This window comes from Hypomesus nipponensis, chromosome 2 (genome assembly GCF_054491055.1).
Source record: "Hypomesus nipponensis isolate SF chromosome 2, ASM5449105v1, whole genome shotgun sequence".
NCBI lineage: Eukaryota > Metazoa > Chordata > Actinopteri > Osmeriformes > Osmeridae > Hypomesus > Hypomesus nipponensis.
The window spans coordinates 4,491,338-4,515,582 of record NC_140362.1 but is presented as its reverse complement, the minus strand read 5'-3'; the positions used below and the strand labels follow the sequence as shown (position 1 = coordinate 4,515,582).

General features: G+C 41.8%; 6 protein-coding genes across 7 annotated transcripts; 2 read left to right on the top strand and 4 right to left on the bottom strand.

Moving 5' to 3' along the window:
• Positions 1–1,167: 1,167 nt before the first annotated feature.
• LOC146300478 (potassium channel subfamily K member 5-like) lies at positions 1,168–5,506 on the top strand. Its single transcript, XM_084702739.1, has 5 exons — positions 1,168–1,499; positions 2,082–2,193; positions 2,403–2,569; positions 2,745–2,913; positions 3,448–5,506. Exons 1-5 carry the CDS (start codon positions 1,311–1,313, stop codon positions 4,173–4,175), a joined length of 1,365 nt encoding a protein of 454 aa, XP_084558865.1. The 5' UTR covers positions 1,168–1,310; the 3' UTR covers positions 4,176–5,506.
• Positions 4,543–7,872, bottom strand: LOC146300477 (serum paraoxonase/arylesterase 2-like). The gene is made up of 9 exons (XM_084702753.1): positions 7,784–7,872; positions 7,632–7,702; positions 7,284–7,339; positions 6,940–7,102; positions 6,349–6,484; positions 6,056–6,256; positions 5,857–5,938; positions 5,541–5,672; positions 4,543–4,810 (listed from the first exon to the last, which is right to left on the bottom strand). Exons 1-9 carry the CDS (start codon positions 7,855–7,857, stop codon positions 4,649–4,651), a joined length of 1,077 nt encoding a protein of 358 aa, XP_084558879.1. The 5' UTR covers positions 7,858–7,872; the 3' UTR covers positions 4,543–4,648.
• Positions 7,873–8,032: 160 nt separating this feature from the next.
• On the bottom strand, positions 8,033–10,611 carry LOC146300476 (serum paraoxonase/arylesterase 2-like). Its single transcript, XM_084702764.1, has 9 exons — positions 10,455–10,611; positions 10,106–10,176; positions 9,851–9,906; positions 9,576–9,738; positions 9,360–9,486; positions 9,039–9,239; positions 8,863–8,944; positions 8,612–8,740; positions 8,033–8,524 (listed from the first exon to the last, which is right to left on the bottom strand). Exons 1-9 carry the CDS (start codon positions 10,529–10,531, stop codon positions 8,363–8,365), a joined length of 1,068 nt encoding a protein of 355 aa, XP_084558890.1. The 5' UTR covers positions 10,532–10,611; the 3' UTR covers positions 8,033–8,362.
• A 450-nt stretch (positions 10,612–11,061) lies between these two features.
• Positions 11,062–16,402, bottom strand: LOC146300475 (casein kinase II subunit alpha-like). The gene is made up of 15 exons (XM_084702723.1): positions 16,263–16,402; positions 15,368–15,457; positions 14,936–15,012; positions 14,516–14,645; positions 14,282–14,393; positions 14,054–14,155; positions 13,913–13,963; positions 13,728–13,787; positions 13,421–13,504; positions 13,193–13,303; positions 12,987–13,088; positions 12,746–12,846; positions 12,495–12,643; positions 12,053–12,142; positions 11,062–11,925 (listed from the first exon to the last, which is right to left on the bottom strand). The coding sequence occupies exons 4-15, from the start codon at positions 14,614–14,616 to the stop codon at positions 11,810–11,812; spliced, it is 1,179 nt and encodes a 392-aa protein (XP_084558849.1). The 5' UTR covers positions 14,617–14,645; positions 14,936–15,012; positions 15,368–15,457; positions 16,263–16,402; the 3' UTR covers positions 11,062–11,809.
• Positions 16,403–17,259: 857 nt separating this feature from the next.
• Positions 17,260–20,477, top strand: LOC146300474 (uncharacterized). Of its 2 annotated transcripts, XM_084669203.1 has the most exons (12): positions 17,260–17,345; positions 17,543–17,601; positions 17,856–17,900; positions 18,054–18,092; positions 18,186–18,227; positions 18,447–18,503; positions 18,597–18,635; positions 18,915–18,950; positions 19,038–19,109; positions 19,321–19,785; positions 19,983–20,021; positions 20,191–20,477. In XM_084669203.1, exons 1-12 carry the CDS (start codon positions 17,338–17,340, stop codon positions 20,223–20,225), a joined length of 936 nt encoding a protein of 311 aa, XP_084525329.1. In that variant the 5' UTR covers positions 17,260–17,337; the 3' UTR covers positions 20,226–20,477. The 2 variants fall into 2 exon arrangements, with proteins under 2 accessions (XP_084525329.1, XP_084525330.1); XM_084669204.1 differs by lacking the exon at positions 18,597–18,635 and having other exon boundaries at positions 20,191–20,476.
• A 13-nt stretch (positions 20,478–20,490) lies between these two features.
• tyrobp (transmembrane immune signaling adaptor TYROBP) lies at positions 20,491–22,698 on the bottom strand. Its single transcript, XM_084669205.1, has 5 exons — positions 22,576–22,698; positions 21,885–21,905; positions 21,609–21,752; positions 21,432–21,493; positions 20,491–21,338 (listed from the first exon to the last, which is right to left on the bottom strand). Exons 1-5 carry the CDS (start codon positions 22,619–22,621, stop codon positions 21,282–21,284), a joined length of 330 nt encoding a protein of 109 aa, XP_084525331.1. The 5' UTR covers positions 22,622–22,698; the 3' UTR covers positions 20,491–21,281.
• Between the last annotated feature and the right edge of the window lie 1,547 nt (positions 22,699–24,245).

The following is a 24,245-nucleotide window of genomic DNA, read 5'->3' as shown; positions in this document are numbered from 1 at the left end:
AGCTGGCCAGCCCAAACACACACAGTCACACACACACAGATAAAAGCAACCGTCGCACCACCAACGCACATTTACACACACATGCAAACACCAACACACATTTACATACACACACACACGTTAAAGCACAAAAAACACCAGAGTACTTGTGTCAGCATCAAAGGACCTCCATTTCTGTGAATTCCCTGGGGACATAGTGACATATTCATTCATCTGAGCAGCATGTCATTCAGTGAGAGCAGCAAAGGAATGAAACGTACTTAAAGGTTCATGAAAGTGAAGAATATAGTAGGATATCAAGTAAATAAGTAAATGTAGATACATGTATAAATATATTTAAATTCATCAAGTGTTGCTATTATTTAAAGAGACCTCATTTGAACATTTTCATTAAGAACGTTTTGAGACCGATATGGTGTTACCTATGAAAAGTTACTTGACGTGTAGCCTATCCTTAGCGTGTCCTTACAATGTTTTCAGTTGAGTTGGGTACCTCACCTCAAGAGTAAAAATGTGTACCCTATTAAATGTAACCCAGCAGGGGCAATTCTAGGATTAGACCTTTAGGGGTGCTCAGCCCCCAATGAGAATGTGACATGAATACAGTGCCTTCCAAAAGTGTTAAACCCCATTGCTAATAAATCCCTAATTTCACTGGATAACAATTTATACAATAAAACAATTCCCATCCAACGTCTATAAAGCAGAACAATGAATTTTGGTGTTTCAAAACCCATTGACATTGTATGACTATGTTTAGCTTGTGTTCTGCTCCTCTCTCTTACCAACCGTCTCTGGAGGAGGGGATCCCTCTCTGAATTGCTCCTTCCAAGGTTTCTTCAATTTTTTCTCCCGTTGGGAGTTTTTCTGGGTGTTTTTCCTTGTCTTCCTTGAGGGTTTAGGTTGGCTGAGGGGCAGTTCTATGGGCGTATGTGAAGCCCTCTGTGACATGCTTGCGTGTAAAAAGGGCTATACAAATACATTTGATTTGAATACATTTATTTATTATTATGCCAAATATATATATATATATATATATATATATATATTTAGGGGTGCTGAGATTACATTTAGTGTTGCTTGACCATCCCTAAAAAAGGTCTAAAATCGCCACTGTAACCCAGGCATCTCAATTACAACCATCACTTTTGCCTGCAGATTGATCCCACAGGACCAGGAAGGAAAAAGTTAGAATGTTGGCACGCAAGCTTTGTTTTCCGTAGAGTTGACGACCTGTGCTGTCTTGAGAGAACTCGTCGGACTGGTGTAAATTCTAGTGTGAAAAAGATGTTTTGATTTTAGATGTTGCTATGGCTGATGACAAAGGACCTTTTCTCACGTCTTGTATAATTTTTTACCTATCGATTGGAGCAGCCCTGTTTCAAATACTGGAGCAACCGAATTGGAAATTGGCCACGTTGGAATATAAGAACGAGAAGGACAGAATTCTTAACACATATCGGTGTTTACAAAAAGAAGACTTGGACGAAATTTTGAGGGTAACTGTCCATTCCACATCATCTATGTTTTGTTGTGATAGATTCACCGTTGCTTATTTGGCAGTGTTCCACCGACACTCGAAATTGAATATGGTCTCGCAATATCACTAAACGACGGTTTCCTGTTATGGTTGTTCTCATAAAAAAAATTCCAAGGCTTCCCGTAGAACCCTGAGGATAACGTGCCTTCTTTGGGTTGATCTGGGTGTATGAAAAGTGGGTGAAAAGATACAACAGCTGAAGTATTCACATACTGAACATGAATTGAGTAGCCATTAAGCGTTTACTTCTCTAAAAATACAAGTAAGGGCATGCTGTGTCCTTCCAAAACCAGTTCAGTTGGTCACAGTATGGACTGAAAAAAAAAAGGGTTAGATCGTAACAGGAAGTGAGACAGTTTGCCACATGCCCAGGCAGTCATAGTTTGGTTAGAGTGGTTTTGGGGTGTGTACACTCACAGAGCATGAATGGGAGGCTGTAGATGTATATTTTAAAATAGGGTGTTTTCTTCCAACTCAGGTGCGAGATCACAATAATAAAGTAACAAAGGAAAACTCAACTCCTCCAAACTCTTCTATATAGGTTTTGTCCCAAGCTGCTGGACAAGGTGTGACCATCACTGGGGAAAAGGACTACGAGAACTGGGACTGGGGCAACTCTGTCATCTTTGCTGCCACCATCATCACAACCATAGGTGGGCAATTTCCATGAACTGGTCTTCGAAATCGGTGTTCTCGTGACGATATTGTCGAGAGTCTGCGTTCAGGAGTCATTTTATCCACTCAAAAATGGGATAAATGGATGTGTGTGTAAAATACATGACATAGACTTCCCCTACTGAGTGTTTGTATTGAATTACCGTCGAGGCAGGGATGACGTTTGCCGTCACATTTCTGGTTGCAGGTTATGGAAATGTGGCTCCCAAGACGGCTGGTGGCCGTGTGTTCTGCATCCTGTACGGTCTCTTTGGGATCCCTCTGTGTCTCACCTGGATCAGTGAGCTGGGCTCCTTCTTTGGATACCGGGCCAAGCGCCTGAGCCAGGTTCTGATTCGTAAAGGCCAGAGCGTGGTAAGAAGGCCAAGAATTGCATTTGGAGGGGAATCAGAATGCCTGTGAATAAGTACATTGTACGGTTTTTCATTTCCCCTGGTATGAATTGTGTGTTTAAATCTCAATAAAAAAATTGTAACATTATTCAGATGTTGTATTGTTGTCTCAGATTTCTTTTATTCATCTTTTACAGAAAATGGTTCAGATTACATGCACAATGGTTTTCCTTCTCTGGGGACTTCTGTTTCATCTGGTGCTCCCCCCACTGGTCTTCAGGAGCTTCGAGGGCTGGACCTACCTGGAGGGGCTGTACTTCTCCTTTATCACCCTCACCACGGTCGGCTTTGGGGACTACGTCGCAGGTATGCGGATTTACAGATTGAATGAAATAAAATGTCAATTTCAAATGTAATGGAATTGGATGAAATGGAATGAGCAGATTCCACTAGCATTTAGTCGATAACCCGTTTTTACGTCCGTTGGAGCTACGGTCCATGAGAAGATTTTTGTAGTTTTGGAAACATTTTCGTTGTACAGAAATATCCAAGATGGTGGCCGTTATGGGTTCTTGAGGCTTTTTTGTTCCCCATGAAAAATAAGACGGGTGTACCAATTTTCAGGCAATTTGGACTTATGGGGTGAAGGGAAAATTACGTGGCCTGTGGGCTCATGTGGGCCATTGGTGGTGTGGTAATTACTTTCTCATAACCTGTAGTATCAATGTACCAAATTCGAACACATTTCAAATTTTAAATCTTGAGTTATTGGGCACTTGAGAGCTACTGGAATAATTATAATAATAAAACCAACAATTCCAATAGAGTTCCTTGTGACGGACAAATCCTAATAATGATGACATTATTAAAATATGATGCATGTCCCTCTTCCTCAACCAGGTGTCAATCCAAGCATTGACTACCCCAGGCTATACCGGGTGGGTGTGGAGTTATGGATGTACATGGGTCTGGCCTGGCTCTCTCTGTTCTTTAGCTGGAATGTCCATATGGTAGTGGAGGTCCACAAGGCCTTTAAGAAGAGGAGGCAGAGACACAGGCTCCCTCCGGACCAACGGCACCACCCCGAAAAGGACAGACAAATTACCCCCCTACAACGGCCCATGGCCATCGACATCTTCAACTTCCTGTCTGAGAGGGAAGCGGAGGACTACAGCACGGTTATCAAGAAGATTGGCGTCGTGGCCAGGAGGAAGGTGATTCCGGAGGAAGTGGTGGGGCGCTCCAAGAGCTGTAGTGACCTCATGGAGATCTGCACCCTGGAACACTCCCCTCGGCAGAGACGCCGCTTCAGCATCGGTGAACCCGTGTTCGTCCGGCCCCCGGAGTCCTTCACGATGGAGCAGGAGGAGGAGCCGTTGCTTCCTCAGGAGGACGACGGAGATCCGGCGCCCGGGGAGAAACTTCTGGATAAGGTCACCACAGGTGAGGCACAGGAGGGTGGCTGTGTCGACGACCCGAACGAGACCCCCTGTCCTGCCAACTCTCGACACACCTCCAGCACCAGCACAGAAGAGAGTGTCTTGCACCCCAGGGGGGGCTCTACCAGGTTTACCATATCCAAGGTAGTGATGGGGGATGGGAGAGAGGAGGATGACGAGAACGGGTGACGCTAGTTGTGATCTTGAATGACGCAGGAAAGTTTCTGATTTTGTGCGTCAACATTTTTTTTCAACTAAAAAACGGCAGCTTTGGTACCTCGATAAGCACAAACCTGACGGGTATTCAGCAGTTAACCCTGGCAAAGAAACAATGAGCCTCCTATTGAGTTGGCTGTATTATTAGTGCTCTTCAAGCTTATTTTATCTTTAAATTGGTATAATGACACAATTGGAGAATTCTAAAAGTAAGTTGCACTACATCGTTTACATTTTTATATACACTGTTCTCAAACTGTTCGTTTGATTCTACAGAAGTTGTATCTATTACTGTATGAATTCAATGCTTTGTTATAACAAATGTAATGTTTCCAAACTATAAAATACAATGGTATGTATTTTTAATATGTCCATTCTCTCAGCGTTATAACAATTAGGGCAACATTACATGGTTGTCAAACTGCTTCATCAAGTTTGAAGGGGCACTACTTCAGGTCACAGCAGAGTGCTTTGTGGTAGACCGTCCCGATGAGAAGCTTCCCTCCATAGGGGGCTGCTACGGAGGATCCCATGATCACATGTCCATCGTCAGCGTAAACTTGGGTCACTATCGGCTTCTCAGAGTGAATGTTCTGAATCCGAATGACCTGCAGGAAATATGAACAGAACAAAATACAATAAATACCTGATAAACAGTAATGCAGGTGGAAGGAATATTGATGCCTGCAAGGTGGGAAAAATGTATTGAGCTTATATGGAGATGCAGAAAAATACGTGATGGTAGTGTAGTTGTGAGAACTTCTCGCCATCCATGTTTTAAAAGCTGTATTTATACCTCCTTCTGATTCATGAGGACCAATAATTAATGAATCAATCATTGAAGGGCACTGTATCTTTGTAATTTTCTTCTTTTCTTTCCGTAGATAAGTTTGAAAAGGTTTTTCACACTTCATTGTGTGGATTGTCATTTGGATCGTTAAGTGCAAATCTGAAGGTGCTCTGAAGGACATTCTTTCTCTCAGCAATTTAAGTTTGAATCCCAGAAGTTTACGGTTGGGTATAAAAGGGAAGGCAGACCATTGTTCTTTTCTTTTACGACTGATGCTTGTTCTGCCAGGAGGTCCCTCCAGATTTACATTTTCTTTGTCCCCTTCAGAGGCCTATGACGTATTTCCTTCTCTCACGCTTTCTTTGTCCGTCCATGTCTAAACTTTTATTTATATTAACTTATTATAGCACAGTCGGACAGGAAACAAACATGTACTTTGTAACCTGTTTGCCTCAATATTTGTGCTTAATGTAACCTCACGTTGGCCATTCTAATAAACCCATATTCAACGGTATTCGCACCAGGTCAGAGTAGAGACATACACTGACCTCAGATCCAGGTGGATCTTCAAGGTCCACAGTATTTTTTAGCTTTGCTCCATTCGGGTGACAGCCCAGCCATAAATCACCCGTGTCATAATCCACCTCAATGTTGTCACAGAGGGACCCCACAGCTACAGACTGTAAAATACATCAGAAAAAGTGAGTGAAATACAGCTCTTTAATGGATAATAATCATGGGCCCAATTTCACAGACATGGATTAAGCCGAGTCCTAAAGCAAGAGAAAAATTCAATTAAGATCTCTATTGAAACAGTTTTTAATCTAGGACTGTAATAATATAATGCATAATCTAATAAATTACCTTTATATAAACCAAGTCTTCCCCTCTGCGCCTCTCAAAAACCTCAACGTCATGGTCCAAAATATCTGATACATATAGATACCTGAAACAAATAAGCATATACATTTCGTTTTTGCACACTATGGAAAGGAGCTAAATACATTTACAAAAAATTAAACAAGTTACATCTAATAAAATGTTCACCAAAACAAAAAGTAACCTCTTATTTGGTGAAATGTTGATGCCATTTGCAGACAGAAAGCCATCCCCAACTACTTTGACCTCTTGAGGACTGTAATAAATGACATTACACCATGGCAGGCCGAGGATAACCGTCAACATGTGTAACAGTTTGTTGGGAAAAGAGTGATCATTTGTAGCATAGAAGCTCTCTGGTCCCACAGCAACTATGTCATTTACACTGACAGAGAGGAAAAATGAAGGGGAAACAAAGTATTTAGTCAAACAAAAACAAATTTGTCTGGATTATGGGCCATAAGAGATTTGACATACCTATGAAGAAGTTCATGCCTAATCGTTTTCAGGTGCACAATTGCATTTTCTTCCTCAACAAACCGAAAGATATCTACCTGGCTGTCACCTATCACCCGAGTAGGGTGATTGACGACAAACAGGGAAACAGATTTATCTGTAAAAACAAAATGTTGACACTTCAATGTCTGCTCGCTAGGCTTTTCTCTGGTGTCTGGAAGAGGTACAGCTCTGAATTGAGCACATTTATTCCATGATACACGGAAACTGGAGTTTAATATCAGTGATTTGGAGAGACAGCAGTGAAATGAGAGAGTACAGATAATGATTTCCCACAGGTTCTGGTTTGGTGTGCATAATATAGTACATACCTCTGCATGACCATATGTATTCATGCTACATTAGGATTGCTACTCGATTTCTTATTATTCTGTGTAGTGACCAAGGAATTCTATCAACCCAAAGCCCTACACACTCCAATATAATCGGATCAAGAATGTGGAGATTTAGGGCAACGTCTCATTTGTAATTTACAGAATTTCCCCTTTGAGTTTGGTTGTCTTCGCTTCAAAATCCCCAATATCTTTATTGTAATTATTGTGCGTGTGTTACCGGTTTCATCCGTGAAGATGCTGATACCGTGGGGGTTGAAGGAGTCGCGGTCTAGATCTCCTTTGATTTGCAGCTCCACAGGGGTCAGTCTGGGATCTAACAAGTCCAGGGTGTAGATCTTTCCTGGCCCTTCCGATTGTGGCAAACCAGGATAGTTCAGACCCTGGGTGGAAAGGATTGGACACGTGAGGCAACTGCAGCAGTGGATTTCGCACAAATGTAAAACTGGAAAATCACCATGCTATAACAAATTCATCTTTAAAGATGTATGCTTGTGAACACATTAACAATTAACATTATTTACTACTAGCTTTTACCCAAGCAGATCCATAGGAATGACTTACTGTGCTTATGAGAGCCAGTCCATCTCGGAGAATACTGAGGTCTTCTGAACCATAGTCTATACAATGAGAGCAGATCCCACACCACCAATTATACACTAAAAACCCTGCAGATTTGTAGGCTGTTTGAAGCCAAATATGATGTTACCTGTTGACATGTGGCATACATTACTATCTTAATTGCTTGGACTTTTGACTCCATATTTTGCAACTCAACTGCACACCCTCATTTCTAAATGTATTATGAATATTACATACCATCTGAACATGACATCAGTAGTCTTACTCACCTCCGTTACCAAAGTGAACTGTTTTCAACATTCATTCTATATGTACCAAATATGTACATACCGATATGCTTCAACAGTTGACAATTGGGAAGGTGTTTTTGTGGAATTTCTCTTGAGTAAAGGCTCATTTCCCTGCAAAGGAAACCAACATAATATAATTCTGAAGTAAAAGGTGATAACGTGTGACACGTAAACATGTGAAACGTAACTTACATCAGTTTAAGAATACGTTGTCCAATTATTACTGCAAAAGCAGCAACACAAACTGCCACCAACAGCCGATTCATAGCTGTGAGGACTTCCAAGCAACCCCTGGTCAAAGATTACACGAGGTAAACGGGAGGCGTGGCTTCTATTTATAAGTTCATGGGTGCTGAAACTACAGTTGCAGAGTTGAGCCAAAGTAGACGCTGTTTCACCAAACACCACATTACTGCATTTAAAATGACTGGACTGAGAAGGTAACACAGCAAGGATTTATTAATTTATTATCTACTACCAGTTTCACATTGAGCAGAAAATTAGTTTCACATTCATGTTCCAGAAGCCTTCCTATAACCAATAAAAAAAAAAAAAAAAACTATGTTCAAAATTGTTGTTATCAACTGTGCATGAGAACTCTAAAGGCACTTGATATACTGTGGGGGTCATAGACATTGTATCAGTTATTTCCCCTAAGGAGGCTTTGAGAGAAGGGCAGTGTAATAAAAGGAGATATTTCAGTTGTTGTTCTAAACATACTCCTTTTAGATGCATCTCTTCTTTGTTGAGCCTTCTGGCTACTTCTGCGGGCTAATCCAGGTCACAGCAGAGTGCTTTGTGGTAGACCGTCCCGATGAGAAGCTTCCCCCCATAGGGGGCTGCTACGGAGGATCCCATGATCACATGTCCATCGTCAGCGTAAACTTGGGTCACTATCGGCTTCTCCGAGAGAATGTTCTGGATTCTTATCACCTGTGCGACATTTTAAAATACAACTATAAGGTAATGTGATGTTAAAAAAACATGCTGCAGTTGTAGGTGACGGGTCTGTGCACCAACCTCTGATCCAGGAGGGTGTTCTGGATCGTTCAGAAAGAACCTCCAAGCGTTGGGGTGGCAGCCTAACCACAGATCACCAGTTTCTGGGTCAACCTCCACATTGTCGCAAAGGGAGCCAACAGCTACAGTCTAGTGGCATAAAATGATTACAAGTCTTGACATGGTGTCCAGAGATGCAATTGTTCAGCTGATTTCCGACTGTTCACTTCATCATGCAATGACTACGCAGTTCCTGTTTTTCCTACATTTACCTTCACAGGGACCAAAGCATTGCTCTCCAGTTTTTCCAAAACATGCACATTGTGGTCCATTAGATCTACAACATAAATGTGTCTGCAAGAAAAAAGGTGTTTCACATTAACAACATCACAAACCTTAATGTTATTATATTCCACAGAGCCTAGCTCAAGAATTACAGTGGACCTACTTTTTGTCTGGTGAAATGTTGATGCCATTGGCTGAGTAATATCCATCTGCCACCACAGTGACCTGGTCGGGACTGTAGTAAACCACATTACACCAGGGCTGGTCAAACAAAGGCTCCAGCTGTCTCAAAATGGAATCCGTAAAGTAGCGGTCATTGGTGGCATAGAAGTTCTCCACTCCCACAGCAATGATGTCATTTACGCTGAAAGAACAATCCAAAGATTTCATGTCAATGTTGTCATTTTGTGGTTAGTCAATACCTGTGAAATGTGTGTGTGTGTGTGTGTGTGTGTGTGGGGTGGTGGTGGTGGTGCCTTCCTACCTGTGGAGAAGGTCATGCTTGATGGTTTTCACATGCACAATGGAGTTCTCCTCTTCAACAAACCGGAAGATCTCCACTTGGCTTTTAGACTGCGGGTGGTTGACAACAAATATGTATACCGTGTCATCTGAAAAGTGATTGAGAAATTGGGTCCACACAAAACTCTAGACAGATATTCTAAAAAAAGTATACGCTCCAATCCCATTTTGTTTCTACCATCGTCTGTGTACGTGCTGATTCCATGTGGGTTGAAGGAGTCAAAATCGAAGCCTCTGTCCATACGCAGCTCCACTGGTTTGATCCGAGAGTCCTGCAGATCGAGAGTGTATATCTTCCCCGGGCCATCTGAGTAAGATGGCATTCCAGGATACTTCAGTCCCTGGTAATTCAATAAAAGTTCGAAACTTAGCTTGACTTACTGGAAAGTAATACAAATACTAACATCTATGGTAAAACCAAAACGATCCAAAGACTAAAACTCTGAAACTCACAGTGCTAATGATGGCAAGTCCATTTGGAAGTATTGTGATGTCCTCGGATCCATACTCTAGAAGAATAGTCATTGCTGAATTACAGTTCACAAGAGGTGTATGGGTAGACTTAAGGTGGTCTATTGATACATTATTTGCGTTCATGTCCCACAGTACAGTCATCATTTTTCATTTCAATCGCAAAAGAAGCTTTCAGGTATTTTGATCTCATTCCAACCATTAACCGCATAGTCTGTGGCTTTGTGCATTTCTTACCAAGGCTTTTGATTGGACGACAGTTTTGGAGGTGTTTTTGGATTAGATCTCTGGAAGCGAGACATCTTTTTCTGCAACACGATTAAAGATTGATAATACCCGTGCGTCAAAACGGCAAAACCCCATAGCAATGCTATGTGCAATGTGCACGGAAGCATTGCACACTACTTGCAAGAAGACGTGTTCTGACTAGTCTTTGCAGTCAACAAACGATGGTATTAGCAGACGTAACCAAGCGTGTAACTCGAGTGACACAAACTCAGTGCATGAAATCACAAACCAGTTTAATTTAATGATCTAACGGTTGGCATGTTAACCGATTTGTTAAGGAAAGAGGACCAATACAAACCTCAGATTGATCATTCTTTCTCCCAAAAGAATCGCAAAGGCTGCTATAACAAGAGATATGATAACCAACTTCCCCATGTTGTTAATCTTGAGTAACAAACTCAAGAGTGAAAAAAGGGAAGGCGAATCGGTTCACGACCTGTGATCACTCGTTTTATTCTCCAGTTGAGGCCGGCATTTATTTCTGCGTCATCCAAATATGATTACCCAGTTCCCTCAACAGCTGTTCAAAAGAGTTGAAAAGATTAGGTGTACCAATGGAATGCGTGCCCTTTGTAAAGACGGGACAGGTTATTTCCGGAGACACCCTTGCACCAGTTATTGGATCATTTTTGGTCCCCGGTAGAACATTTTGTGCGTTCAGTCATGGTCCCGTTCCATATTCATTGATTCATATCCAGATGCTTTGATACAAAACTAGCATTGTCCTGTTGAGATATTAAAGGAAAGTAGGCATTAACATGAAAAAGTATAGGCATGCAATATTATAATGTTTTGCCTTTGTTATCGATTAAAATCCCCTTTGAAAAACGTAAATCTGGTGATTGAAAACACAGACATGCAAGGAAGGGATAACAAAAAGACAACATGCACTACTAAACGGATAATACCTGTTTAAATCATTTATTTCTGAAGTTGTTTTGCAAGTGATAAGACTCCTCCCAACATAAAAACAAAAAGTTACAAAATTTTATATGTAATCAAAACCATGTGTAAGAGACTTCATAAAAAACAAACATGAACACACACATACTGAAGTGAAGGTAACACAAAATTGGCAGACTATTGACCCTGTTATAATCAGCATTGGGTGCATGCAACCTGACAGTAACTGTAGAATATCTACAAAAGTCCAATCCAAGAATGATAGTTTCTAACAACTTCAAACACCAATAACTCCTGCACATAAGTGGTAGTGTGTGTGCAACCTCCCAAGAACTACATCAGAATCTGGTCTTCTTATTCGAAGTTGTGTAAAGGTTCACAGTGAAATACAACAGCAGGATCCCCCAACAAAATGGTTCAAGCAAGACTGATTATTTGGGACATACAAAATAAATTTTATTATCCATTCTCTTCTTCATGTCTACATTGTATTAGAATTTCTAGACACTGGCATTGTGAAATAACACAACCATATTGATTCTAATAATCCTGACAGGTGCGACTATACATTTCTGTCAAGTTCAGATCCCAAAATATAACTGAACATGAAAAGCAATTCCATTCTTTTTTTGTGTGTTATTCTCAACATAATAAAAAGGAGACCCATGGGCCTGGCCTTCACCGAGAGCTAGCTAGGCTGGATATGGGCGCACACAAACACAGGCGAGGAGGTGCCATGGGGAGGTCGGTTCAGGGCTGGGCCCCAGTGGAGGCTGGGACTTGTGTAGCCAAAGTGTTGGGGGCAGAGATGACAGGGGATCCAGCTATGTTAGCCATTGGCTGTGCGGAAGACATCGAGGTGATGCCTGAACGAAAGGGACAAAAAAAAGAAACGAAAAGGAGGATCATCGTCAGAACCCTGTGTTCGTTTGGAACGCCGTCATTGCGGCGTGGGAGTTACGACACCGGCGGTGCTGCGCTGGGGGACTTTACCTGCCATCATACTTGAGGAGCTGACCGGTGTGGAGGTGGCAGCCATTCCTCCAGGAGTGGTCCCCCTTCCCTGATCCTTGACGATGGGGTCTGCAAAGACACAAGATGCACTCTTTAAAAAGGGTTCTTCCACTTTCTCTGTTCCTCTACAAGTTTATCCTTGTCTTTCTCGAGGGTTGTGGTTGGTTTAAGTGCCTGTGGGAAAGCCCTTTGTGACAATACTTGTAAAAAAGGGCTACACAAATAATATTTGATTGACCTCCTTTTTTGCTTTATTCTGTCTGATGTATATGTAGAGAGAGAGAGAGAGACAGAGAGAGAAACAGATAGAGACAGAGAGACAGGGACAGAGACAGGGAGACAGAGAGAGAGAGAAAGAGAGACAGGGAGAGAGAAACAGGGAGACAGAGAGGGAGACTGAGACAGAGAGGGTCTGACTTACAGAAGTACGCGTGATCCATGGCCTCTCTGGCAGTGAGGCGGGCTTGGTGGTCGTAGCGCAGCAGTTTGTCCAGGAAGTCCAATGCCTCAGTGCTCACCAGGTGCTGGTTCTCACTGTGCACAAACCTCTCCCACCTCTTGCGGGAGTGTCTGTAAGCAGACGTTAAAACAAGGAAGGTTAACTGTAGCTTTGCATACAGGTTCGATTTAAAGAGTTCTTTCATTGTGTTGCCATTTCCAAAGGATTCCTACCTGCCCAAAATGTCATTGAAACGAGGGTCTAGTTCGATGTTGTACTTGTCAATGTAATCATACAGATCCTCTGTCCCAAGAACTTTAGCAATCCGCACAAGCTGTGAACACGTTTCAAATACGGTTAGAGGGAGGACCAAAACTACAACTGAGAAGGGGAGCAACATTAAAAATGGTCTTCCGTCTGGGCGACTGAGAACAGCGTGTTTCATATTGAATGGGACACAAACACGGCTCCTACCTGGTCGTAGTTATCGTGCCCATGGAAGAAGGGTTCCTTCCTGAAGATCATGCTGGCCAACATACAACCCAAGCTCCACATGTCCAGGCTGTAGTCATACATCTGCCCCAAGACACACACAGACACGCCCATTAAGACAACATGCCACCATGCCATTCTAGGCGGATGAATCGGCATTAACACGCAACGGGAGAGGGAGAGCTCACCTGGTAGTCTACCAGCAGCTCAGGGCCTTTGAAGTACCTGGAGGCTACTCTCACGTTGTACTCCTGGTTTGGGTGATAGAACTCAGCCAAGCCCCAGTCGATCAGACGGAGCTACAGGAGAAGACAGAGCAGTGGGTGTTGGTGGTGTTTTCACCCCCCTGCAACTGCTTAGGACGGGATTCAAGTACGGGCTGTAGCGTGAAACTTGTGAGAGGGGAAATGCCGTACCTTTCTGTGTTCATGGTCTATCATTACATTGTGTGGCTTGACATCTCTATGCATGATCCCCATACTGTGGCAGTAATCCAGGGCCTATAAGGGGTCAAGCATTTTTGATGAAGCACAGGTGGAGAAAATGCTAGCACTGCGGTGAAGTAAAGTCCAGTGAACATAATTCACGCTATTTATTGCTGCAGGGCAGTTTGGCCTGTTTACCGTCGTCACGGTGCAGCGTTGTTGACAAAGTATTTAAACAACTGAAAGTTGCCAGTGTTCTAATGACGTGAGGCATTAACCACCAGCATGAGGTTCTTACCTTCAGGATTTCATACATGTAGAACCGGATGTCAAAGTCTGATAAGGTTTGATACAATTGCTAGATAAACAAAGAGAGAAGAATCAAATGTTAACACTGAATGGCTGGGCGGTGGACATGGTATAACATAATCATGTTTAAAAGGGGGGGGTAAAAAGTGAATACATTTCACACCATATACCCACCTTGAAGTCTGTGTTGTTTACATGTTCAAAAACCAGTGCGGGAGTGCGCGACTGAAAATGGAGGAAAGAGCATGAGAGAGGAGACGCCTTCAATCATTCATAGCGGTGGCTACAAATGTAGGGATCAGAGAAGCGACTTACCACAGGATCCTTGACAATGTCTAAAAGGGAGATGATGTTGGGACCACCTCTCAGGTTTTCCAGAATCTTGATTTCTCTCTTGATTTTCTTCTTTTTAACAGGCTAAACAAACACAACGTTCAAGTGTCAAATACACTTATATTATAGAAGCCACGAACAATGATGCCTCAGCACTAAGTAAGATTCTCATTCAATTGGACAAACTAAATAGTATTTCTACATCCATACCTTAAGTATTTTGACAACAACCTTCTCATTGTTGGTTATGTTAATGGCTTCAAACACTTCACTGTATTTGCCTCTGCCCAGTTTTCGCACCAGTTGGTAGTCATCTTGATTCCTGATAAACAGAAGAGATAAGTTAGATAGATCACCCAGTCTTTTTTTTTTTTTTATGAAAAAAAACATATGCAACAGTCATATTTAAATGATAGAAAACAACTAACTGCCATTGTCACATACCCCCATTCAACCACGTGGGACTCATAGTCCCAGTACTCCCGGGGCCTCTGTGTGTTTACATCAGGGTAAACTCGGGAGCGGCTTGGAACCGGGCCTGACATATTCTACAAAAGGATCTTTTCTGGATCACCTGGGGGATCACAAAAGAAACATTAAAATCAAAAAGAGAGCCTAGAAGCATGCAGTCACCACTAGATGCTTACAGCTCTGTTAACATCCACTAGGGGTTCTGCTGAAATATTAAGTCATATTAAAATAGTTGTGCCATATACATTTTCCCCGCCAATTTCCTAAATGTTACATTTTAATCAAATCTATGCTCTGTACTCTTATCAATATACATTATTCATTCGTTACTGCCAGCAGTGATTCTTTACTAGTCATTTTACCCTCAGCACAGCAGTGGCAGAATCACTATACCTTGGAGTTTTGCTCCAAGCTGTTGATGACAGGTGGGGTATAACAAGAACAGATGAGATGCCTTTATGGTTGAGAAACTAGAAGACATAAAACAGAAAAAAAGAACTTCAAAAGACCTTGTAGGAGAAATACAGTATACTCCATGGACATTGAGCTGGGATTTAGTCTCAAAAGTGTATTTGATTCTTCGAGTGTGTAGTATTTTCACATCAGAAACCCTTGCAGGTAATGGCCGGAATAAATAACACGGTCACTCAACTTATGTGTTTTGTAAACTAAATTAAGGTGATTTAAAATTCAGATCTGTCCATCCTCTTTATTCAGGAGTGACCTTAAGAATATGTGTTAGCCTCAATGTGTTACAATATAGCAGTCACATAGTGGGCAAATAATTATAAAATGGGATGATATTGAAAGAGTAATTTAACAAACCTGAATGTTGAGGAGGACATCCAACCAGTCTAATCCGGGGGCACTGGGCTCAGTAGAGTCATCACTAGAATCAACACCACGATAAAAAGCCTGTTGAAAATAGTAATTCGAGAACATGGATCAACACCTCACACTAGTAGCAATTGGTCTATGAAATATATATATTTTTTAGATCTCTATCGCATCGACGTGTTGCAATAGCCACATTATTGGATATGCATCGTGAAGGCTATGACCGTGTAACTTATGGTGTGTAGCAAACGTTAGGCTGATAAGATTGCGAGGCCAGTCGGCCAATGGTCAAACCTCTTAAGTAGCTAGCTAATGACTGTTAGCTTACAAGCTACATTATTCTTGGAACTTAAGCCTGCTACTAACTGGTTACTCGCGACGGTAATAAGTCGCTGGCACGCACGAAAAATGGCCTGGTCCGGTACGCAAGCAAATCAGGCAGCTGCCTTTGCTATCGGATAGCCATAGCGTGCTAGCTAACACCGCACCAAAGCCGGTGAGCGAGTAAACTTAAACGTGACCACGAAGGTGTACTACAAAAGCAGATATTTTTGTCGGCGTCAAAAAATATACAATTGAACAAGCTAAGCATAGCGATAGAGAAAGGTAGCCTCGAATATTTATTTCAAACACCATAGAAAAGTGATTGTAATGGCCTGGACTGAGTAAAAAGCTAACCTATCTAGCTAGCAGATAAGCTAGCTGGCTTGCGAGACAACTGACAACGCCTTGAAAAACATTTGCTAGTTAAATACTACGTTAATGATCGAGTTGCTACACAGATTTATTTCACGATTCAAGCATTTTTCCTATATTCAATTCAATCACAACAGTGCAATTTCAGACCATGTACATTTCTCGTGAATAGTCAAAATTATATTACCTCTCAACGTTGTTAGGTTGTCAATATGGCGGTGCATGAAATCAGGGGCTTAGCAGTAGTATGAAGTTCCATTCCTGCAGGGGGCGCGCTTCCTTCTTCTTCTTCTTCTTAGGATATCAAACACCGACTGTTCCCCCATGAGCTCTTTGCTACCACCAACAGGAATGTACAGGCTTCGGAATTCAATTAAGAAAACTGCATTTAACAACGATGATAATAATGTGCCAGACTAATTTTGATTACTTTTTGAAACACCTTACTTAGCTAGCCATGGCAGTTAGCCCAGGTGGCTACCAGTGGGATACTTGTCCCAAATGAGAAAACCCCCAAGTCTAAAATAAGCTCAGACTACAAGATGCATCTAACAAGTAAATCAAACTGATTTGAACTGTATTCAAAGCTCATATAGTCCATAGTGTCAGACGGTTGGTTACCTGTAAACAAATATTTCTAAACACTCACAGGCAGAATACATTGGGACAATGCAAAGCTGTTGTCCTGTCAATGTCCTCTATGTTCTCTTTGCTGTTCAAATGAAACCCAGAGGCATGGTTCTGTCTGCATCACCGACCATGGGCTTCAAACACCCATAATTAACTCAGAGACAAACAATGTTTGCATTTTTAAATGTCTTGACCAGTTACGACAAAGATATCTCTGTTTTCAAACCCAGCAGATAACCATCCAATTGTCAACAGACAAAACAGCTGTTTTAAGCCATGAATGTAGGTTATTCATCTCCCCTATTCCCACAGTCATGCACGGTTTCCTTCACAAATAACCCGGGACAACAACAACAGTAGTCATTTCCTGTGACATGATATCCCTCTAAGTTGGCAAGGACAGATGAACGGCTTTTGAAGCCCACTGCTCCCTTTGAGTCAAACCAATTCTTGGCCCTGCTTTGGATGCTGTGCATCCTTAGCCAGTCATCTGTGAAGCTTTTGTAGTCTCCAGCCTATGAGAGCTCAGTACTGCTATAAAACGGCCAATCAGAGCTCAAGTAGTATTATAAAACCTTGGAGGCTGACCACCTGGACACCATAGTGGACGTGTGTTGCAACGTCATCCTACAATGAAGCTGTGAGTATCACCTTTACATTTTCTTTTCTTCATTGCGCATATGTATTCACAGCGCATTTCATTGTGTTTGCTTTCCCCTAACCTTTGGCTATTATAATGACAATATTACAACAATTATACGAACTAACTAATAACACACTTATGAGATGTATTACTAAATATGAAGACTTTTGTGAGTAATCAGTTGTTTCTTCCAGCCTCTTGTGTCTTTCCATTCTGGTACATCTGACTGTTTCCTTCACAACACCAGTTCAAGGTACTGCCTCTTTCAAACATGGGATGGCATGTTTCAATGTTAACCTTTTGGATAGGTCTTAATGTGCCTTTAATGTGTGTAGGTTTTCATAATTACAACGAGTCAATATTTCGTTTCAGTAGTAAGACAGTTTACTTGTGTCAAATCCACCATATTCTTCTCTTGTAAGACTATTTGAGTTGTGTAAAAAGAGAATCCAGATAACGCGAAATGTTACATATCCACCCCCTTTTCTTTGATCTTCATCTTTACAGATGCAACTACAACACAGGACAAACCAGTCCCTGAAGATCTTAACGGTTTGTTCCTTAGACGTTTCCTCTCTCCTCGCTGGGTTGAATAAGGGACAAGATACACAGATCTAAACAGGCGGGATTCCACTGCTGAAATCTAACCCATTTAAAACACTCTCATTACACTCATCCCTCATGCATTCCAATCACCTTTTTCAGAGCATGGAAATACCCTTGACCACCCGGACACAACACCAGGTCAGTGAGGATAATACAATTACGGGCAGAGTTAATTTGAGATGAAAAATCTGTTTTGTGTTCCATTTTAAGCCAAACCTCTGTGTGTTTCAGCTAGTACCACAACAACTGCAGAGCAGGAGAAGCCCTTAGGAGGTAGGCAGAAGGTTTAGTACATATATCAACCCATACCTACAGGCTTTCTGTTATGAGTTATATTTGTCATCCCCAACTACTTTCTTCACAGAAATGTCAAAAGCAAAACCAGCCCCGAATGCTGGGTCATCAGACAAGTTTCAGACTAATATTAAACCAATACACAAGGATATTGAGCACCCAATCAAACAATGTGAAAAAAATGTGTCTTCTTTACAGAGACTGTAGATTCAGAGGCAAGATCCAGAGAGAGTGGTAACTCCCACGACTTTACAGGTGGGTATCGAGTTTGGCATCGCCATAATTCAAGGTTACAGGATTAAAATGTTCGCAAATGTTTTTCTGAATTTGTTTCTCAATGTTGAATAGTTGCAGGGCTACACGGAAAGAACTCAGTAGAGAGCAAAGGTGTGTCAAATGTATAATGATTTCATTTGTGTGACTACCAGACAGACAGACTCTCTGTCACACTTCTTCTGGCTCTATTTCTCTCTTCTCTTTCACACGTTTACACTCTTTCACTCTCTCCCCTCCTCCCATCTAAAAGAGGACGGCAATTGAAGACACTTGACGTGTTTCTAATTGTATATTGTGCTCATACATTTCTATAATAATGCCCGACAATTATATTCGATGTGTTTAATTCAATGGGTGAGTTATAACTAATGATTCAATTATTCAAATCAGAAACATGGAGGATGGCTCAAGCAACTACTTCTGCAGGTAGGATCCGACATCTCAGTGTTATTGCATATCAGTCGGTTATGTGCCACTAATATTGAAGCCCACACCTCTGTGTTTTTGTGGTAGTCAATGACAGTGAGGAGACAACAGCTACAGACAAAGATGTAGCTTCTGTCAAACACTCTGCAATGTTGAGAGGTAAGGTGGGGGGCACTGGCAAGTCATGACTCATGAGGTACCTTGTACTCATCCATAGACTAAGGATGTAAAGAAAGTCTCATCCTTCTGTCTTGCCATCTCTCTCTCTTTCTTTCTCTCTTTTTCATTCCCTCTCACACACTCTCTTTTTCTCTCTCCATCTATTTCCCTCCCTCCTTCTCTCTTTTTCTCTCTCTGCCTCTGTCTAAAGACACCGTGAGGCAGGACATGAGCAGCAGAGAGGACGATGTCCTTAGTGACGTGGGCATTTCCAACAAGTCAGCCCATGTGTTGTCACCAGACAAGGTGGACCTCGGCAGCGCCGAACGCAGGGACACCCTGAAGGCCGTCCCCAGAGGGAGAAACGTCACCAACCGCGAGCCCATGGGTCTAAACAGCGAGGGGTCAAAGGTGGCAGACTGCCAGGAGACCAGCTGTGCATCCACAGACCCAAGTGCTGCAGTCAAAGGGCTCCATGTTGCCGTGAATGCCAGTGGGGAGGGCAAAGATCGGCAGGGCCATGAGGGCTCAGAGAGGGAGGCCGTGCCTGGGGACAGTCGCAGACTTGGGGCGAATGCTATGGTGAAGCCAGCCAGAGAGCCACAGGACCCGGACAGTCTAGAGATGGCCCATGGTAGAATTCTTCAAGAAGGATACAGCAGAGATGATCTTGATGGTAGGTCTGTCTCCTGCATTGAGGACAGGTGCCGACAGGGGAAACTTGATCTATGTGATTTCATTTAGCAGATTCTTTGATCCAAAGCAACGTACAGGGGACCTGTGACGTGTTGAACTTCTGTCAAACGTTCTACCACTGAATTATACTCACCCAAACAAACAAAAACATAACAACTGTGTTCGATCCCTCCACAGAAACCTTGGAGTGGATCAGTGCTGAGAGGATCCCAGCAGGTAAGTTCAGGATCTGAGCATACCATCCTAGGAGACACACCCTGGTTTACCTGTAGAACCCAGCTCTCTCCAGACTTCCAAGAGGCCATTGCATGTCATGATACTGGTTTGTGTTTTTGGAATGATGCATTGTAATGTCTCACTGGGAACTCTGTTTGCTATGCTTTAGCGCTTGATCCGATTGTCAGAAGACCCGGCCAGTAGTCTTGTGGTGGACTACGGTGGACTCCTTTGTGCATGCAGTCTCACTTCCCACCAGCAGGGGGCCTCTTTTTTTTTAACCTTCGTCTCCACTGATCGTGGGGCTGCGGACTGCCTTGGAGAGCAGCCAAAAACAGACACATCTGTATGTTCATGCAGAGCAATTTACCATGGCAGTAAACATATTTGATGCTTTTCTGTTTTATTCTGGGTTGGGTGGATTGGCAACTCCACCCTCATCATTGTTTTTGAATAAAGGTATTTAAAATACTATAATTTAATGTGGTACATTTATTGTAATTAGCAAACATTCATGTTTGTTACATTTTGAAACAGTCACATCCAAAGAATGTTTAAACAATCATAATATATAAACAATCATAATATTATGATCAGTGACCTATGCTCTTTTGTAAAGCTCTCTCTTGGAAGTCGCTTTGGATAAAAGCGTCTGCTAAATGAATAAATGTAAATGTAATGTAAATGTAATATTCATGAACGAGTTCTTTAATGTTCAAAATGTGATTGAGTACAACACTGGTGAGTCAGGGCCTGAAACATTTGACTCATGGGAAACAACCAACCAGAATATCTTCTGGGATTTTTTATTTTCTTCTTCTCTAAAATTAATGCTTAGAAGGGATACTGTTTTTCTGTCAGTATGAAAGCCAACAGGGAAACAATATGACCATAATACAACAATATTGTCAAAAGAAAGCAAATGTAAAAAATACATATTCAGTACAATTACATAAGAATGTGAATAATATAAGTATATAGACAGTACAGAAACATACAATACAGATACAAACAGTTCCAATATAAACAATCATGCAGGAATTTCCAATATCCCAAATAACAACACTTTAATGTTAACCTTAAGTTAAATACGATCCTGTACTTTTTACACACAAATAGATGCAGTATGTAAGGTAGACACATATAACTTAGCTCTACATCAGAACAAAAAGCATACTTATAGTACAGACAGATCATTGTAACCTTGTTATTCTCATATTCCAGCCATAAACAATGTCCGAGTATCACTCTTAAGATATCTTATTTCCTGAATGTTTGAAGATCTTCGTATACATTTAATTGGACTCCATGTAACTCCTACAACAGTCAAATGCAGAGTCACATTTATTGGTGTGTATTTGTGTGTGTGTGTATGTGACTGTGTTTGTGTATACCTGTGTCTGTGTCTACCTGGTAAGGAGATTCAGTGATCTCAGCTGACTTCCTCACAGAACTGGAGGTCTTTGCCATTGCTAAGGAGAGAAGGAGCCAATGGGTATTTGGTTATAATAACACACACACACACACAATCACACAATCTCATACACACACACAAACATGCAAACACACACCCAGACACAAACTCACCCTCCTGACGGCTGGCTATGCTCCTCTTCCTCTTGCACACTGTGAAACAGAACACAGAAGCAGCGAGGAAGAGGGTGAGGATGATGTCACAGATGATGATGCCTACCAATGCCCCCGAGTCCAGCTGGTAGCAGTGTCCACATTCTGCACAGACAAAAACATTCTTTCAAAACAGAGCCAAAGATACCAAGAATATGAGATAAGATGTGAAACACACAAGGTATCAACGGGCATATAATGCTTAATGATACCTAGCATGTGACAGAATGTATTTACCTTGCCCTTCTTCTGTAGGGCCTGGAAGTCAGAAGTCAGAAGGTAAAATAAACAAAATGAAAGAAACATGAAGCAAAGGAAGTGCTATATGTTAACCGTGGCCGGACGGACTACACATCACCCAGGATATGCTGTTTCTAGTGAGGCCGAACACAGTTTCCTGTAACTGCATCGAGATCATACTACATAGAGATAAAACATTATGGGTACATGGGAAATGCTATGTAACTCAATTGTGTTATGTACTACTGGTGTAGGTTACTAGAAAGGTACTTTAGAAGAAGGTCAGAAGACCCCAAATGAGAAAAAAACTGCAAAAGGTCCACTTCAAAGAACCCCCCCTTCCACTAGGCTAGTTACGGGCCAGAAAGGGTAGTTGAAGGTTGATTTATCAAAACAAGACAACATGTTAACATTCACTTTACAAGCCTAGAAACCCAATTTCTCCCGTACCAAGTTTCATGTGTGTATTAACTTCACTATACTGTAAGGAAGTGTAACTGCATAGAAGTTTCTATCTATCAACAATGTTGTCAAGATAGATTTTGCTATGTAGTGAAATGGTAGGTGTTGCGGATTTTGTTTTACGCACTAGTACAGAACAACTTCTGAACAACACAACTGACTAAAAACGAATAAAACCTAAACTGCACACAGAATACAGTCGTCGTCAATTACTCAACCCACTCACCAAACATCCCATTCAGAGGAGCGACAATACAAAGGCCCTTGGCCATCTTCAGATTGTTGTTGCTCGGCAGAGAACGAGGCGGATAGAGAGGTGGAATCGATGACTGAATATCTGGTGCTCCCAGTGATGTGCGCCCGGAGAGTCTGAGAAAAGACAGGAAGTCCACCCACTGTGGGAGTGGCCGAGTCAACAGGGTGTCACCTACATCACCCTCTGTGTGTGTGTGTGTGTGTGTGTGTGTGTGTGTGTGTGTGTGTGTGTGTGTGTGTGAGTGTGTGTGTGAGTGAGTAGGAAGAGAAATACTGAATGATGAGGAAGCCAGGGAGTGGTATCAGTGGACTTATTTTCACAAGTATTTTTCTCTTCCTGTTTCTCCACGTCCACCTGGAGCCCAGTTAGACAGCTATGTTGTTGAACCATTTTCTACATCGACCATCCTTAGAGGGGTCAGACCATCTACAAAGCCTGGTTTAGGGTGAGGTTAGGAAATTGTTGCATTGCTACATCCACCAGAGTGAATCTAATAAATATACAGACAGAATCCTTCTATCGAACTTTCACCAAAACAATCGTTATTATGCCAACTAGCTGTTACCAGTTTCTGTCAAAGGGTTACCTTGACACCTACACCAAACAATTTCCTCTCAGACCCTTTCAAATGAATCCTGTGCTTGGCAGAAAATGTTTCAACTGTCACCTCAGAACTGCACCAGCCCAACCTGATGGAACCACAACCCCATGTGAAACGAAAGGACATTGAGAGTAAAACAAACAAAGCACTTTTCTCCCTTTATCTGGAAGGGCATCAGAACGTGTAAAAGCTGATCAAGGAGAAAGACTGTCAATAAGTGATTTAATTGTCTGTGGATGCCTTAGCTGAAAAAATATTCATTTATGATGTGGCAGAGGGGATCGAGCTGGTTGTCCAACCAATCAATTGTCTTAACATCGCATCATAAGTTACATTTTTGCACATGACACTATTTACTACATAGACACTATTTGAAGAACCATAGTGAAGGAAGCAACACTTTAACTAGCAGAGGGCTGCTATCAGAAGAGCCTGCTTCCCTTTTCAGCTTTAGAAAAAGAGAGTATCTATACATCAGCTTTCACCTCCAGCTTATTCTACTGTAATAGGACATGTATCACCACATGACTGAGCTACTCACAGTTTGACTGGCTATTTCCATGTCACTGGCCAAGACAAAGGATTTCTGAGAAGTAACAAAGAGGCTGAGCTTAAGGCCTCAGAGTGTGAGAGGTTTGATCAGATTAGATAGAGGAAAGAAAGAAAAATGGGTCAGTCTAAACCGCCAGGACAGATATCTATCTAGGCCAAAATACACTGCTAATGACTTATTTGCAAAATGTTGAGATAATGTAACTCTGTGTGTGTGTGTGTGTGTGTGGTAGAACTGACCACCAGTGTACAGACTACATTTACAAACATTTTTTTTCTCCTGTTACGTGAACTGGAAGAATGTTTCACCAGCAGGTGGCAGTGAATGACAGTTGGTAAATGACGAAGTGTCATTTTCTGATGGCGAGTTTCCACTGTTTAACTGGAGTTGTGGATTTCCGTGAATTTACATAAAAGAAGTGAACATTTTACACAATGTTTTTAGTTATTCATCTATTTGTATTTGTTTTGATATAAGTTGTAATAA